Source organism: Salvelinus sp. IW2-2015, linkage group LG32 (assembly GCF_002910315.2).
Source record: "Salvelinus sp. IW2-2015 linkage group LG32, ASM291031v2, whole genome shotgun sequence".
NCBI classification, from domain to species: domain Eukaryota; kingdom Metazoa; phylum Chordata; class Actinopteri; order Salmoniformes; family Salmonidae; genus Salvelinus; species Salvelinus sp. IW2-2015.
This window is the reverse complement of record NC_036871.1, coordinates 23354234-23369078: the sequence shown is the minus strand read 5'-3', so window position 1 is coordinate 23369078 and position 14845 is coordinate 23354234. Positions and strand designations below refer to the sequence as shown.

At 40.8% G+C, this 14845-nt stretch overlaps 1 protein-coding gene across 2 annotated transcripts; it reads left to right on the top strand.

Annotated features, from left to right (window-relative positions):
- Positions 1-3: 3 nt before the first annotated feature.
- On the top strand, positions 4-4054 carry coa1 (cytochrome C oxidase assembly factor 1). 2 transcript variants are annotated; one of them, XM_023976988.2, is made up of 5 exons: positions 4-89; positions 3008-3161; positions 3301-3452; positions 3564-3640; positions 3769-4054. In XM_023976988.2, exons 2-5 carry the CDS (start codon positions 3068-3070, stop codon positions 3884-3886), a joined length of 441 nt encoding a protein of 146 aa, XP_023832756.1. In that variant the 5' UTR covers positions 4-89; positions 3008-3067; the 3' UTR covers positions 3887-4054. The 2 variants fall into 2 exon arrangements, with proteins under 2 accessions (XP_023832756.1, XP_023832755.1); XM_023976987.2 differs by having other exon boundaries at positions 5-89; positions 3020-3161.
- Positions 4055-14845: the final 10791 nt, after the last annotated feature.

Genomic DNA, 14845 nt, shown 5'->3' with positions numbered 1-14845 from the left:
CATAGAACGTGAAGTCTCATCACGTGATATGGACGTCTCGCCTCTTATGTGGTTGCATTTTTTGTTATAAAAACAAATTACGACACTAGGTAATTATTATATTTTCGTTCATTTACATAACGTTTATGTGTATTTTAAAATGTACGGATGTGTTTCAGCCAATGACTGGTTTCAGCCCAAGCCAGCTTTAGTTTAGATTTAGGTTTGGGCAGCAATATGGCGACTCCCATAAATACAGCATGAATGTCCTCAGTTCAGTCTCTTCTTGAACTGTTGTTGTAGATGACAGTCTGAATTATATTTTTAGAGTAGTGCATTTTCCTCTAAATTTAATTTGGTTGTAAAAGTCTTCGAACGAAATTCCTACACCAGACTACAAGAACGTTTTGCTTGAATGAATTTCCAAGGCTGCGCTACAGTGCTATCCTTGGTTGCGCTTACCCCCAAAAGACTAATTGCACTTTGAATACCCTAGATGGCGATGTCACAAGAAGCCTAACCTATAACGTTCCCGAACAAAAAATTGTAACGCAACAATTTCAAAGATTTTACCGAGTTACAGTTCATATAAGGAAATCAATCAATTGAAATGCATTATGCCCTAATCCATGGTAGGGGCGCAGCCATGGGAGGGCATAGGCCCACCCACTTGGGAGCCAGGCCCATCCAATCAGAATCAGTTTTTCCACACAAAAGGGCTTTATTACAGAAATACTCATCAGTTTCATCAGCTGTCCGGGTGGCTGTTCTCAGACAATCCCGTAGGCGTTAGGATGATCGCTAGATGTGGAGGTCCTGGGCGGGCCTGCTTACACGTGGTCTGCGGTTATGAGGCCAGTTGGGCGTACTGCCATATTCTCTAAAATGATGTTTGGTAGAGTAATTAACATGAAATTGTCTGGCAACAGCTCTGGTGGACATTCATGCAGTCAGCATGCCAATTGCACACTCCCTCAAAACTTGAGACATCTGTGGCATTGTGTTGAGTGGCCTTTTATGGTCTCCAGCACAAGGTGAGCCTGTGTAATAAAGATAGATTGACACTAATATGAATATACTGTAGGGGATCATTTTAAGAAATACAGTGCCTATAGAAAGTCGACACTCCCTTGAACTGTTTACGTTTTGCTGTCAGAAAATTACATGTAAAAAGGATTACATTACATTTGTTTTCATACAGATCTACACAACCTACTCTACTCCACATTTTCAAAGTGATAGAAAGTCATAGAACATTTTCCAAATTGGATAAGTCTCTACCCCCCTAAGTTAGTACTTGGTGGAAGCACCTTTGGTAGCTGTCGCAGCTGTGAATCATTTTTATAAAAATTCCACCAACTTTGCACAACAGGGCGACATATATCCATTGTTTTTGTCAAAATTGCTGAATCTCATTCAATTTGGTTGGGAATCATTGATGGATGGCGATATTCAAACCTTGTTCTTTATTTTCAAGCAAATTTAAGTCAGTACTGAGACTACACCACCCAGGAACACTCAACACCTATTGGAAAGCCAATAATAATGTAAGATGCACAGGCGTCTTTCTTTTCATTTTGTCATACAGGCCAGTAATATGGAGATAATGCAAAGTTGTTGATCCCTATGTATTTTTAAGTATTGTTGTGGGTATGCTTGTCACAGGCAGGAACTGGGGAACATTTTTCATAACTTTCTTTTACTTTGAAAATGTGGAGCAGGTTGTGTAGACCTGTAGGAAAAAGATCTAATGTAATCCCTTTTTAGATTTCATTAAAGGCAGAAAAATGTGAAAACAGTTCAATGGGGTGTAGACTTTCTATAGGCACTGTAATGTGCAAATTTGTACCTGTGTGAGGTCTTAAGTGGGTTCTCAGGGTAGTCTTGTGTTTTAAGTAGTCTTGTCTTTCTCTGCTCCTAGACAGTGGACTGTTACTCTCTCCCTGTCTACTTTTTAAAATATATATAAATAATGCCCTACCCAAACCTCATTCTTTCATCGTACAATTATAGGCCTACTGCACCCAGTCACACAGAATGTGGTCAGTAAAAGAGGAAATTGTCATTTTAATGTCTGACCTACCCTTAAAATTAGAATCCTTAGTTGCTACATCCATTTTTGGACTTATCAGTTAATAAGGCTATTGATTATTGAGGAATATGACTTATAAATACCTCATGAGCTTAGTTCAATGGTCGTACCCCATCAGAACTCAAAATATAAGCTTGTTTTAGGCCTAATGATTGTAAACAATGTAAATGTCAACACTGTATAGCTTCAAAACATTGTTAAATCTATAATTATGTTTATCATGGATTGTCAGTCCTTGCATCCATAGCTATGTCTATACATTTGAGAGTGGTTACATTTCTCCAGGCCCATCACTCAGCTTTTTACTAAAACACAGGCGGGGCGACMCTTTGTTATTGTTTCAACTAAAGATCTTAGCTTTAAAGGGATAGTTCACCCTAATTAGAAAGATATATATTTGTTTCCTTGCCCTGTAAGCAGTCTATGGACAAGGTAGGACACAAATCCATGCTTTGATTTAATCTGTGCTTCGTGTCAAAATCATCCTAMAGTATCAACAAAAATGTATTGTGTAMYTCAATGAAGTTACTTACAGATGATGTGGACATGAAGCACGGAAATGTTAATATAGGTGCTATTGATGCCAAAAAAAAAAAACTGTAAAAAGTAAACAGTGGCCAAGTAAACAAAACCAAAGCATGGACTGCTGTCCGTAGACGGCTTACAAGGTAAGGAAACCAATGTAATTTGGGTGAACTATCCCTTTAACAAAACAGATTTAATAAAGACGACAATAAAGAGTAACAGATCCAATAGAAATATGATTATTTTATGAGTTGGATGATCAATTGTGCAAATTATCTGAATGTATGCTCCTTTTGACTCAAAGATTCAGATGAAATGTGGGATGGTTTTTGGTTAAAAAAAAAATGTATTTTGTGGAATTTATACATTTTGGAGAACGTCTTTATAACTTGTATATCTGTCATTAAACAGTCCACTCCCCAGGGTATTCTTGTCACTGGTACTGTGAGTTTGCTACTCTAAGCAACAATCATGAGGGTCTCCACAAGCAAACTTCAGCAGATGGCCATCTACACCACCTTGTTGACTGGTGCTGGCTGCGGCACAATGTATTACCTTCTGCAAAGTAAGTATCACTCAGTGTAGGTGTTGCCATGGATCATTCATTGTTCTTTAATGTTAGAGAGTGAATGTAAGAAAGTGAATGAAAGCAAAATGTGCTCATGTAAGTATTTCTGCCTGCCACTCTTTGTTTTCTTTGCTAGAGAACTTCTCGCGGTCGGACTACCACCGTCTAGCCCTGGAGCAGCTGAAAGCCAACCAGACAGCCATGGACAGTCTGGGAGCACCACCCCTGAAGGTCCACAACATCCACCTGTCTGACCGACACAACCGGGTGGAACCTTACACTGCTGAGGTAGCTCTCTGGGGGTCATTCCTCCTGTATGGGAACCAACTAGGAGCATCACCAGCAGTACCATTATCCATCACTGTTTGCAAGATATTAATATGACTTTTTATGTTTCAGATCAAAATCCCAGTGACAGGATCTAAAGATGGTGGCTACCTCTACACATCCTCAGTAAGAGACCCCCAAACACTTGGGTAGGTACTCTTCATCAATATTATTCTATATAAATACACTCTTAGAGGAAATGGATTGATCCATATAATGCAATTGAATGCTGTTGTTTTTCATACAGTACCCTTCTCTCTTTCCCTGGCGCCACTAGGTGGAATTTAACGCAGGCAGTGCTGCAGCTTAGAGAGGGTCAGCGTATTGACCTTCTCACCTTCACACCACCGCCAAATAAGACAGAAGGACTTGAGACAGGCAACTGGTCCTCCTGATCTGCTCACCAGTCACCAAAACTACAGTGTGATGAAGGTAGAACTCCTGCAATTGTCCCCATGTCATCAGGCATAGTGTCGCCATAGCTTTATGAATTGAAGTGTAAATAGTCATATTTGAAAAAAGCACCAGAGTGCAGTGCTGGACACTTATTTAGGCAAAAGGGCATACACAAGCTGACTCTTGGTTTGGAATAACCACAGTAATGTTGATGATTTGACCAATGTTTATTGATGCTACTGTGTACATAACATTTACATACAGGGAAAATGAAAAAAGTGCTATGTCCATAAAATGTCATGCATATTCATTTTGCTCAGTGCTGTCCTGAGCAAAATGTTCATCCTACTTGGGAGAATGAAAGGATAATAACAGCGCAGCAATTGTGTCATATGCAGTTGTAAAAAAACAAAACAAATTCCTAGTATAATACAATGCATCTTATGAACATTTCTCCAGATTAACAATGTAAATTGGCAGTGTTGGGGAAGCTACTCTGAAAAGAGTTTACCAGCCACCAATTACTTCACACTGGAAGATGTTAAGTAAACTATATTACTCAATCTGCAATGTCATAGAATACAAATAGCAAGAACAGATAACTCTGTAATAAGATGTTAACAGAACGTGCAACTTGTCCTATTAATCACAAAAAAATGTTGTTTCAGGTGAGAATTAGCCATGTCTGAAAATTAAGGAAATTCTTGCCTACTTCACCCATATTTTATTTTTGCAAAAAAAGTAGTGTTTCGTTCTATTAGTTACCTACACCACTAGGTGGCAATAAAGTAATTAACTACTGAAAACACTACAAATATTTGAATTTAGTTGAACTACCACAATGTGCAAAATGTAGTTTAATTACTAACTGAACCACATTTAGTTCAGTACACCCCAACACTGGTAATTGCTTAGTCCAAAGCCATATCATAATATCCAGCACTTGAGAAACATTTAGGTAATGGTTCCAGTTGTACTGTACAGTATCTGAACAACCAGAAATGTTGTCTCCCAACTCTCAAAAGGAGGTATTGTTCTATGTTTTCAGATTGATTTATTTGGATGTGACATTTTACAGTGAAAATGAGATCTGTAAAACATGGAAAATAAACTGGAAATAAACAGTCATATGGCTTTATACAAGTTATGATAGCAAAATAAATTGTACTTGTGAATTCTGAACATACTGTATGAACATTAGGAAAAGAATGGCAAACAAGCTAAACATGAACCACAATATTAAACAGAAAGTGAAAGAATGGCACCAAACAAACAACGTCAGGAGTTTAATTCATTAAAAGGCAATGCAGGCAAACAGAGATATAGTTTGGCTTGTGGAGTAGAGACAGTGTGGTGTGTGGTAAACAATACAATCAGTAAAGAGTCCATCTACAATAGGAGTGCTCATACCCATCTATCAGAAGGGAACCTGAACCGCTTGGAGACGGCCTTCGCATCCTGAGACAGTCTCGGGGTCGGGCATCGTCGTTTTGCATTATCCTATGGTGTAGGCAGCCACTACTATCAACTCATAAACAAACAAGAAAATGCACATCCAGAGGCTGTGTTCCTAGTGGCCAGTAATYTTAATGAAGGGAAACTGAAATCAGTTTTACCCCATTTCTACCAGCATGTCACCTGTGCAACCAGAGGCGACAAAACTCTGGACCACTTTTACTCCAGCCTCAGAAATGCATACAAAGCTCTCCCCTGCCCTTCCTTCTGACCATAACTCTATCCTCCTGATTCCTGCTTACAAGCAAAAACTCCAACAAGCAGGAAGTACCAGTGTGGTACAGAAGTGGTCCGATAAAGCAGATGCTAAGCTACCGGACTGTTTTTCTAGAAAAGACTTGAATATGTTCCAAATTCATCCGATAACATTGAGCACTTTACCACATCAGTCACCGGCTTCATTAATAACTGCATCAATGACGTCATTCCCACAGTGAACGTACATATACAGTGCATTCGGAAAGTATTCAGACCCGTTGACTTTTTCCACATTTTTTACGTTACAGCCTGAATCTACACACAATACCCCATAATGACAAAGCAAAAACAGTTTAGACATTTTTGCAAGTGTATAAAAGAAAATGGAATATCACATTTACATAAGTATTCAGACCATATACTCAATACTTTGTTGAAGCACCTTTGGCAGCGTTTACAGCCTTGAGTCTTCTTGGGTATGATGCTACAAGCGTGGCACACCTGTATTTGGGGAGTTTCTCCCATTCTTCACTGCAGATTCTCTCAAGCTCTGTCAGGTTGGATGGGGAGCGTATCTGCACAGCTATTTTCAGGTCTCCAGAGATGTTCAATCGGGTTCAAGTCCGGGTTCTGGCTGGGCCACTCAAGGACATTCAGAGACTTGTCCTGAAGCCACTCCTGCGTTGTCTTGGCTGTGTGCTTAGGGTCGTTGTCCTATTGGAAGGTGAACCTTCACCCCAGTCTGAGGTCCTGAGTGCTCTGGAGCAGGTTTTCATCAAGGATCTCTCTGTACATTGCTCTGTTCATTTTTCTCTCAATCCTGACTAGTCTCCCAGTCCCTGCCGCTGAAAAACATCTCCATAGCATGATGCTGCCACCACCATGCTTCACCGTAGGGATGGTGCCAGGTTTCCTCCAGACGTGATGCTTGGCATTCATGCCAAAGAGTTCAATCTTGGTTTCATCAGACCATAGAATATATTTTCTCATGGTCTGAGAGTCCTTTAGGTACCTTTTGTCAAATTCTAAGCGGCCTTTCATGTACCTTTTACTGACAAGTGTGTGCCTTTCCAAATAATGTCTAATCAATTGAATTTACCACAGGTGGACTCCAATCAAGTTGTAGAAACAACTCAAAGATGATCAATGGAAAAAGGATGCACCTGAGCTCAATTTCGAGTCCCATAGCAAAGGGCCTGAATACTTATGTAAATAAGGCATTTCAATTTTAAAAAATGTACTACATTTGCAAACACTTGTTTTCGCTTTGTCGTTATGGGGTATTGTGTGTAGATTTAGGGAAACATTTATTTAATCAATTTTAGAATAAGGCTGTAATGTAACAAAATGTGGAAAAGGGGAAGGGGTCTGAATACTTTCCGAATGCACTGTATCCCATCCAGAAGCCATGGATTACAGGCAATATCCGCACTGATCTAAAGGCTAGAGCTGCCGCTTTCAAGGAGCGGGACACTAATTTGGATGCTTATTAGAAATTCCGCTACGATCTCCGACGAGCCATCGAACGGGCAAAGCGCCAATATAAGACTAAGATTGAATCCTACTACGCCGGCTCTGACACTCGTCGGATTTGGCAGCGCTGCAAACTATCACGGATTACAAAGCTGCCCAGACAAGATAAATACCTTCTATTCCCGCTTCGAGGCATGCACCTATGAACCATGCATGAGAGCACCAGCTGTCCCGGATGACTGTGATCTCGCTCTCAGTAGCCGATGTCAGTAAGACCTTCAAACAGGTTAACCTTCACAAGGCTGTGGGCCAGACGGATTACCAGGACACGTACTCGGAGCATGCGCTGACCAACTGGCAAGTGTCTTCACTGACATTTTCAACCTCTCCCTGACCCAGTCTGTAATACCTACATGTTTCAAGCAGACCACCATAGTCCCTGTGCCCAAGGACGCAAAGGTAACCTGTCTAAATGATTATTGCAACCCACACACTCACAATACTTACACTGACTCTCCAACACACACACATGCATATTGACGCCACTCACACACAGTTTTGTTTTTCTATCCTTGTGGCGACCAAAAAATGTATTCCCTTTCAAAATCCTATTTTCCCTAAGCCTAACACTATACCTAACCCTAACTTCTAAACCTAACCCCCAACCTTAACCCTAATTGTAACCCTAAATCAAATCAAATTTATTGGTCACATTTGTTTTACGAACCTGAGCCTAAAATATAATTTTTCCTCATGGGGACTGGCGAAATGACCCTACTTCTCAGAATTTTCCTTTGAGGACTTCTGGTACCCACAAGGATAATGAAACAAAAACACACATACACTTTTACACTGCACATTGACTCGGTACCGGTATTGCTTGTATATAGCCTTGTTATTGATATCAATTGTGTCAATAACTGCATTGTTGGGAAACGGCTCGTAAGTAAGCATTTCACAGTAAAAGTATACAACTGTTGTATTTGGCGCATGTGATAAAAGGTAGTTCCACGCTATTTACTACCGAAGTGAGAAAATACTCATTATCTATTGTATTGTAGATGTCTCTGACCAAGTAGTATGAGATCAATTCAATTCACAATGATGACCTTTTTTCAGAGCATTTCTGTTTGTTTTTTCTCTCCTGTGCACTGATGGACCACTCAATAGCGCAGAGAGTGATGCTTCAAAGTCACGTTCCCTCACATTCCAATTTGCCTAGATTAGAGCTACTAGCCAAGATATCACTCACTGGGCACTTTCAAAACCGAGATGAAAACATGAATACAATGTAATACAAACAAAATGTAATATGGTCAGAACTATAAATATCTGTACTGCCGTTGACCTACACAGCAATCATCTCTAAAGCACAGAAATACACACAGCAGCCCCAACACAATTATTAACACAAATATTCACCCACAATTCCACATCTCTGATGGTATTCCATTTTCAATAAGCATTTCAAATATCCTCTCTTAGACTTGTGCAGTATTTGTGCAGTTATTGATTAGACTTGTCAGGAATTAGACTACAGTCATTTGAGAGCCAAAATGGGCCAGTGAACAAACATATTGCATCATTGCACATGCAGTTTCAAATGAATAGGAAAGTTCAAGGCAAAGTTCACCAATGTTAAGATGGTGACCATCAAACTATTTAATGTCTGGAATGCCTTGAGCTTTATACAACGTTGAAGTCATTGTACTAATAATGAAACTAGTCACTTTAGTGCATATAGTTAGTAGATGAGCAGCTGGTCCTAATGGTAGTAAGAAGCTGCAGGTTTCTGCCATCCCTCTAGCCTGCTCTACTCTAGTCAGCGAGGCATTTCAGATGCTAGAGCAGGGTTTATGGTTAGCTGGATTACCCTCCTACTCAGGCAGAGGGAGACAGGTGGTCTTTCCAACTCACTGCACAATAAATCCCCCATTCCCTGCAGTGGGGCTTGGGGTATTCACCGTTAGGAATGTGGCAACTTTCTGCAAGTTGCTGACTCTCCTCAGCTCTTACATTTTAGTAATTTAGCATATGCTCTTATCCAGAGAGACTTACAGAAGTGAGTACATACATTTTCATAACTTTTTTTTCCTGCGTACTGTTCTCAGCAGAGCAAAGCTGGAGGAGGGACCTTGCTCTGCAGTCCTGACCTTTCCTCCTCTTCCTCAGCAACATGGCTGTGTACTCCATCCCTGTGTTCTTCTCCACACACCTCTTCACTATGGCAAACTTCCCCCTGGAGAAAGATAGGGGACTTAATGTTGAAGGACAGGCCTTAATAATGAGCACACTGCCCCTTCCAACAGGATCAAAACACATAGGACTACAACGTGATAAACCATTTATGTCACGTTCTGACCATAGTTCTTATGTGTTTTGCTTGTTTTAGTGTTGGTCAGGACGTGAGCTGGGTGGGCATTCTATGTTGTGTGTCTTGTTTGTCCGTTTCTATGTTTGGCCTAATATGGTTCTCAATCAGAGGCAGATGTTTTGTGTTGTCTCTGATTGGGAATCATATATAGGTGGCTTGTTTTGTGTTGGGGATTGTGGGTGGTTGTTTCCTGTCTTTGTGTTTTCTATGCACCAGCTAGGACTGTATCGGTTTGCCACATTTTGTTATTTTGTATTTGTAGTGTTCACTGTTTATTMGTTTAATTAAACATGTTGAGCACTGGCTACGCTGCGTGTTGGTMTGATCCCTGTTACACCCCCTCTTCTAGTAAAGAGAGGGAAGGCTGCCGTTACAATTTATTAATAGGTCTTAGAGAAGGCTAACTATAGTGATGATAGTGATTGTTGATGTTGATTATGCATTTTGGTGGATAATCAGGATTGTAATTTACATCCAACTGGTCTGTCTTCCCTTGATTCGAACTTGAATGATTGGGAAATGGGCAATAAGGTGGCACAGACCATCAATTGTTGTCACGGTCACTGAATAGGTCTTTGTCTTCCTGCATTCCTTGATTAAATCATTATTAAACCAATGCAACCTTCAAGCTCACCCAACCATTCATTTTAGTTACCCACTTTAATGCCCAGAAAGAGAGCCTGGGTTCATCAATGACCTCATGCAGTATTATTGGCTGGCTAGCTGTCACATTGTGGCTCCCGGCTTAAGGCTCCAAAGACTGTCTCTACCCTCAGAGTTTATCACGTGCAGTGAGATTCAGGAGTCAGCAAATCAAGTCTTCATACATAAGGACTATAACACTTATCTAAACTATCTAGCATAAGGCCATGCCCCATACTTTAACTTAATTACAAGATGTTTTCCAACTGTTGTAAATAAGTGTGTTAGTAGTAGTAGGTTCCGACTAGTGCCATCCATGTCTCGATCCAGTTATTCACAGAGGTATGTCTCTAGCCTTTAGCCCTGGCTGACGTTGTAAACCCTGACGCTGATAAACCCATTCATGTCCTCAGTCACACTGAGGACCAGGTGCATGGGCTCTCTGCTGTGTGCATATGAGAAAGTGATTATAAAGCACAGGGTAGGTGGGTTAAGGTGAGAAGATACTCAGCCCAAACAGGATCACTCTCACCACAAATTAATGATTTTGAAAAAAAACAATAACTTAATATATATTTACCTGACTAAGTGTTTACATGACTACCTGGACAAAATTGGCCCAGGCAGAAAGTTCCATGAGAGACTAAATTCAGCTCATTCCCAAGAGGCCTGATTTCAGCACTCAAACTCATGTTATAAAGCCTGTGTGACTTGTAACTTATAAAAATGAAACTCCCACAAGCTATTTTACACATGGCCACTCATACACACATGGCCACTCATACACACAGACACACACACATGGTCACTCCCACACACACACACACGATGAGCGATGACCGAGCGGCATAGGCAAGATGCAATAGATGGTATAAAATACAGTATTTGCATATGAGTTGAGTAATGTAAGATATGTAAACATTGTTAAAGTGGCATTATTTAAAGTGACTAGTGATCCATTTATTAAAGTGGCCAATGATTTGAGTCTGGATGTAGGAAGCAGCCTCTCTGTGTTAGTGATGGCTCTCTGTTAGTGATACCATGCTGACTAATTACATTATTTAAGGGAATTAACTCACACTAGTACTGAACCTGGCCAACTTTAGTTTACAACTCAACAAGTTATGCACTGGAAAATATTGTAATACTGTAACTTGTCTCAGCTGTCCAGATAAACCATGAAAAAAGATAAATCGATAACAGTGCTAATCAAAGAGTGTCCATGGTTTTGGAATAGATTACATGCTTTTGTCCATGCTTTTGCATGACAAATCTCCTGTGACTTCAGTTCTCTTTATTTTCGGTATGTCAATGGCTAGATTCACTTGCCAGTCTTGCACTCACAGCTGGGGAAAGTGACTAGTCAATGGGGATCTATAATTGTATTTCTTTGTCATCCTGAAATCTTTAAATTGAAACCAGGGACTACAGCTGAGAATTTGGTTTTCTGTCTGGTGCAATGTCAAATACCTGAATCTATGTTAAAAACAAAATAGTCCTTGATCTATACTAAATTATTAGGTGGACATACATCCAATGGATGGGGCCTGAAGTTGTTACCACATTGAACATTGATTGAAAAGGACAACCATGCACTATGATTGAAAGCATCCCAAGTTAGGAACATGATTAGAATATTATACACCAGGCAGAAAATAGCCTGTAGCTTTTTTAATAGCCCCCAACCTCTTTGCCAGGTATAACGTTGTACACGTCCTGAAATGGCTCTGTCCTGATTGGGGTTTTGATGCTATCCAGAAGAAGCGCAGTGGCTCCCCGGTTCGTCTCGACCTGAGGGCGGCTTCTCTCGTTGATGATCCGTGGACTGGCTGGTGGAATCATTCTTGGTTAACTTGATGAATACTCTGTCAACAGAAATGCGCGCTGTTGTGAGCGTAACAACGTGTCCTTTCTTTTACTTTTACTGCGGAGAAGTTTTCCAGTTAGGGCACCAAATTTACAAATGTAATTCTAGCCAATCACCCTGTCTATAAGAACATACCCACATGTTATCCGCAGTTCTAAATCAGTCAGGCAGAGAAACAGTTTGACAGGCTGCTCTGATAACCCTCTTGACAAAAGTCACTATAGCTCTGAGGCAGTGGCTGATAATAGCTCACCAGAACGCACAATGGGCGAATAATTTTTGCATCGCCCGGTGCCCCGGTTGGACGGGGCTTGCTCATTTTAGACCATTCCATTGGTCGTAAAATAAAATCTCCACCCACCTTGGGCAATCTTGGAAAACGAAACATTTCCGAGTTAAAGGGCAGGGCGGGGTCTTGAAATTGAAGGAATTCGATGTCCCAGGCATGCCCCTTGTGAACGGGGTTAGCATTGATTGTATTCATTTTGAAACAGGGCTGCCTCCCGCAAGTGAGCCGGGTGCCCCTGTCAAAGACGGCGAAGTCGGCTGAAAACAAAAGTGAGGTATGTCAAGCACGTGGAGTAATGAGTTAAGATTCACTGTTTTCGCATGCATAAGGGTTTGCTTTTTATTAAAACGTATATCGCTTTACCTGCCTTCCCAAGGAAAACTACAAAAATGGTAGCCTAATGTATAGCCTATTTGATAGAAAATGCATGTTTTATGTTTCTGAACGATGCATCATGCTGTTTTGTTGACATTATGGCCCGGTGATGGTCGATTTGACCCAGTGCTCCTCCCTCACCGATTTTTTGCACAGTGAGGTGAGGAGCCATATCCCGGTTTACCCCTGTTCAGTCTAATAGAACTCCCACCTTGAGCTCATTATGTAGGTAGCCCAGGTTGAGTAGCTTCAAGGGATGCCACTGAAACACTACGCCCTACTGAAAGATGGCATAGGATTGATGGTCATAGGAACAAGCATTAACAATTTCTTTATTCACTTTAAAAAAGTCACTAATTTGACTTTGAGTCAAGTAATGCTCTTGGGCTGATTACTAGCTATAGCCGATAGCTGTTTATGTTCTTTAAAATATGAGAAAAGGATATTTGATTTGTCTATAAATAAGCCTATTATTGTATTCAATGACAAAATAAAACGTCTCTATCGAAATAGCTTACAATTCACTTTAGTTAAAGGGGCAATGCAGTCAAAAATGTAATTTCCTGTGTTTTATATTTCCACACTATGAGGCTGGAATTATACTATGAAATTGTGAAAATTATGATAATACCCTTCAGTGTAAGAGCTGTTTGAAAATACTGCCTGAAATTTTAGCTCGTTTTGCATGGGTTGAGTGATATCACCAGGCAGCAGAGGTGGCACCACAGGTCACCTGATGGTAACCAGGTAAAACTCAGGAACCTAGTAAGGTTTGCCCTATTGCCTGGGGCAAGTGAACTGAGCAGTCGGACAAGTTGAGCCTTCTCTAAAGTTGTCCCAGGTGATTTATTTTGACTACAAACAACACAACTGTAAGGAATTCCAGTAGGTGTAGCCTAAAACTGATCTTTCTGGCTCATCCCCATTGTTTAAGTGAAACAATGGCAATTTGTGGAAGTTGTGCCTACTCTGTGGTTGTCCTATTGGGCAGGGGCTAAAAAAAATGAAAACAACCWAACTGCAAAGCATTCTAGTAGGGGCATTGCAAAAGACGTTGCTTTTTTTTAACCTGCTACACTGTTGGAAGCTATGGTGAACTTCGATTGGTTACTCCTGCCACAATATCAGCTTTCCCAACTTTAGTCCCGAACTGTTCAGCTCCCTCACTCAGTCTCACATCCCAAAGAGTCCCCCTACCATTCCACCATCTCTAGTGTGTAGTCCAGTCAGATGTGAGCTGCGCATTGAGATCTTGAAAATAGAACCAGAGCATAATTTTACACTTGAGTAGAGCAAGCCTCTAATGGACCCGGCGCACTCTGGCCAAGGTTTTGTTGCCATTAATAGTGGAGCCGGTGCGCTCACGCCCATGAATAGGAGCGGCTTGCACTCGGCAAAAGTTACATGCTGACTACACTGGCCACATGCGTGCTTTCGTGCGCGCCATCGCACACATGTTTTTTGGCTAGAGCTTTGTCGAATTTTGGTCCGGAGTCTACAAAATCGTGTGTTTCTCTACTCCGACTATTAACACTAGAAAAGCTAGGCATCTTCCAATCCATTTCTGAGCCAATTTATTCTAACAATGTAATAAATACATTTCATATATGCTAATGCAAAAACTCATCAGTTGGTTGTGTTTGAGGGTTTTAGGTAGGCCTACCTTTACAATACCAAGAAAAAAAACACCCCATGCTATATGTAAAAACTAAAAAACATAAAACACCACAATTCAAGTGTTATGCACCATCACAAATAAATGCATTATTATTTTGTTATGGCAGGTCTTTAGATTATGATTTTTCAGGGGGTGCTGCACCATCCTAAGCACCCCTACTTCCCGCTGCTATGGTTAGACCTACAGTTGATCAGACTGATACAGCATGTCAGATCATAATATTTAGGTGAAGGGTTGCTACAACTTTTCTGTAAAGAGTTTTTGCTTGTGTCTGGAGTGAGTTATTTTCCCATTTGCTAAAATAATACTGGAAGAAAGTGGAAAGCGTGCTCTGCTTTCTGTTGAGGTGCTCCATGCCCGACCCACACTACCTGTGATTTCCGTGAATCTGATTGGTCAACCCACACACACACACACACACACACGCACGCACGCACGCACGCACGCACGCACGCACACACAGACACACACACAACCTGCAGTACTCTGATGAGAAGGACTAATGCCACGTTCACATGCTAGTCGGAATTAGGAAACTCCAAAATTT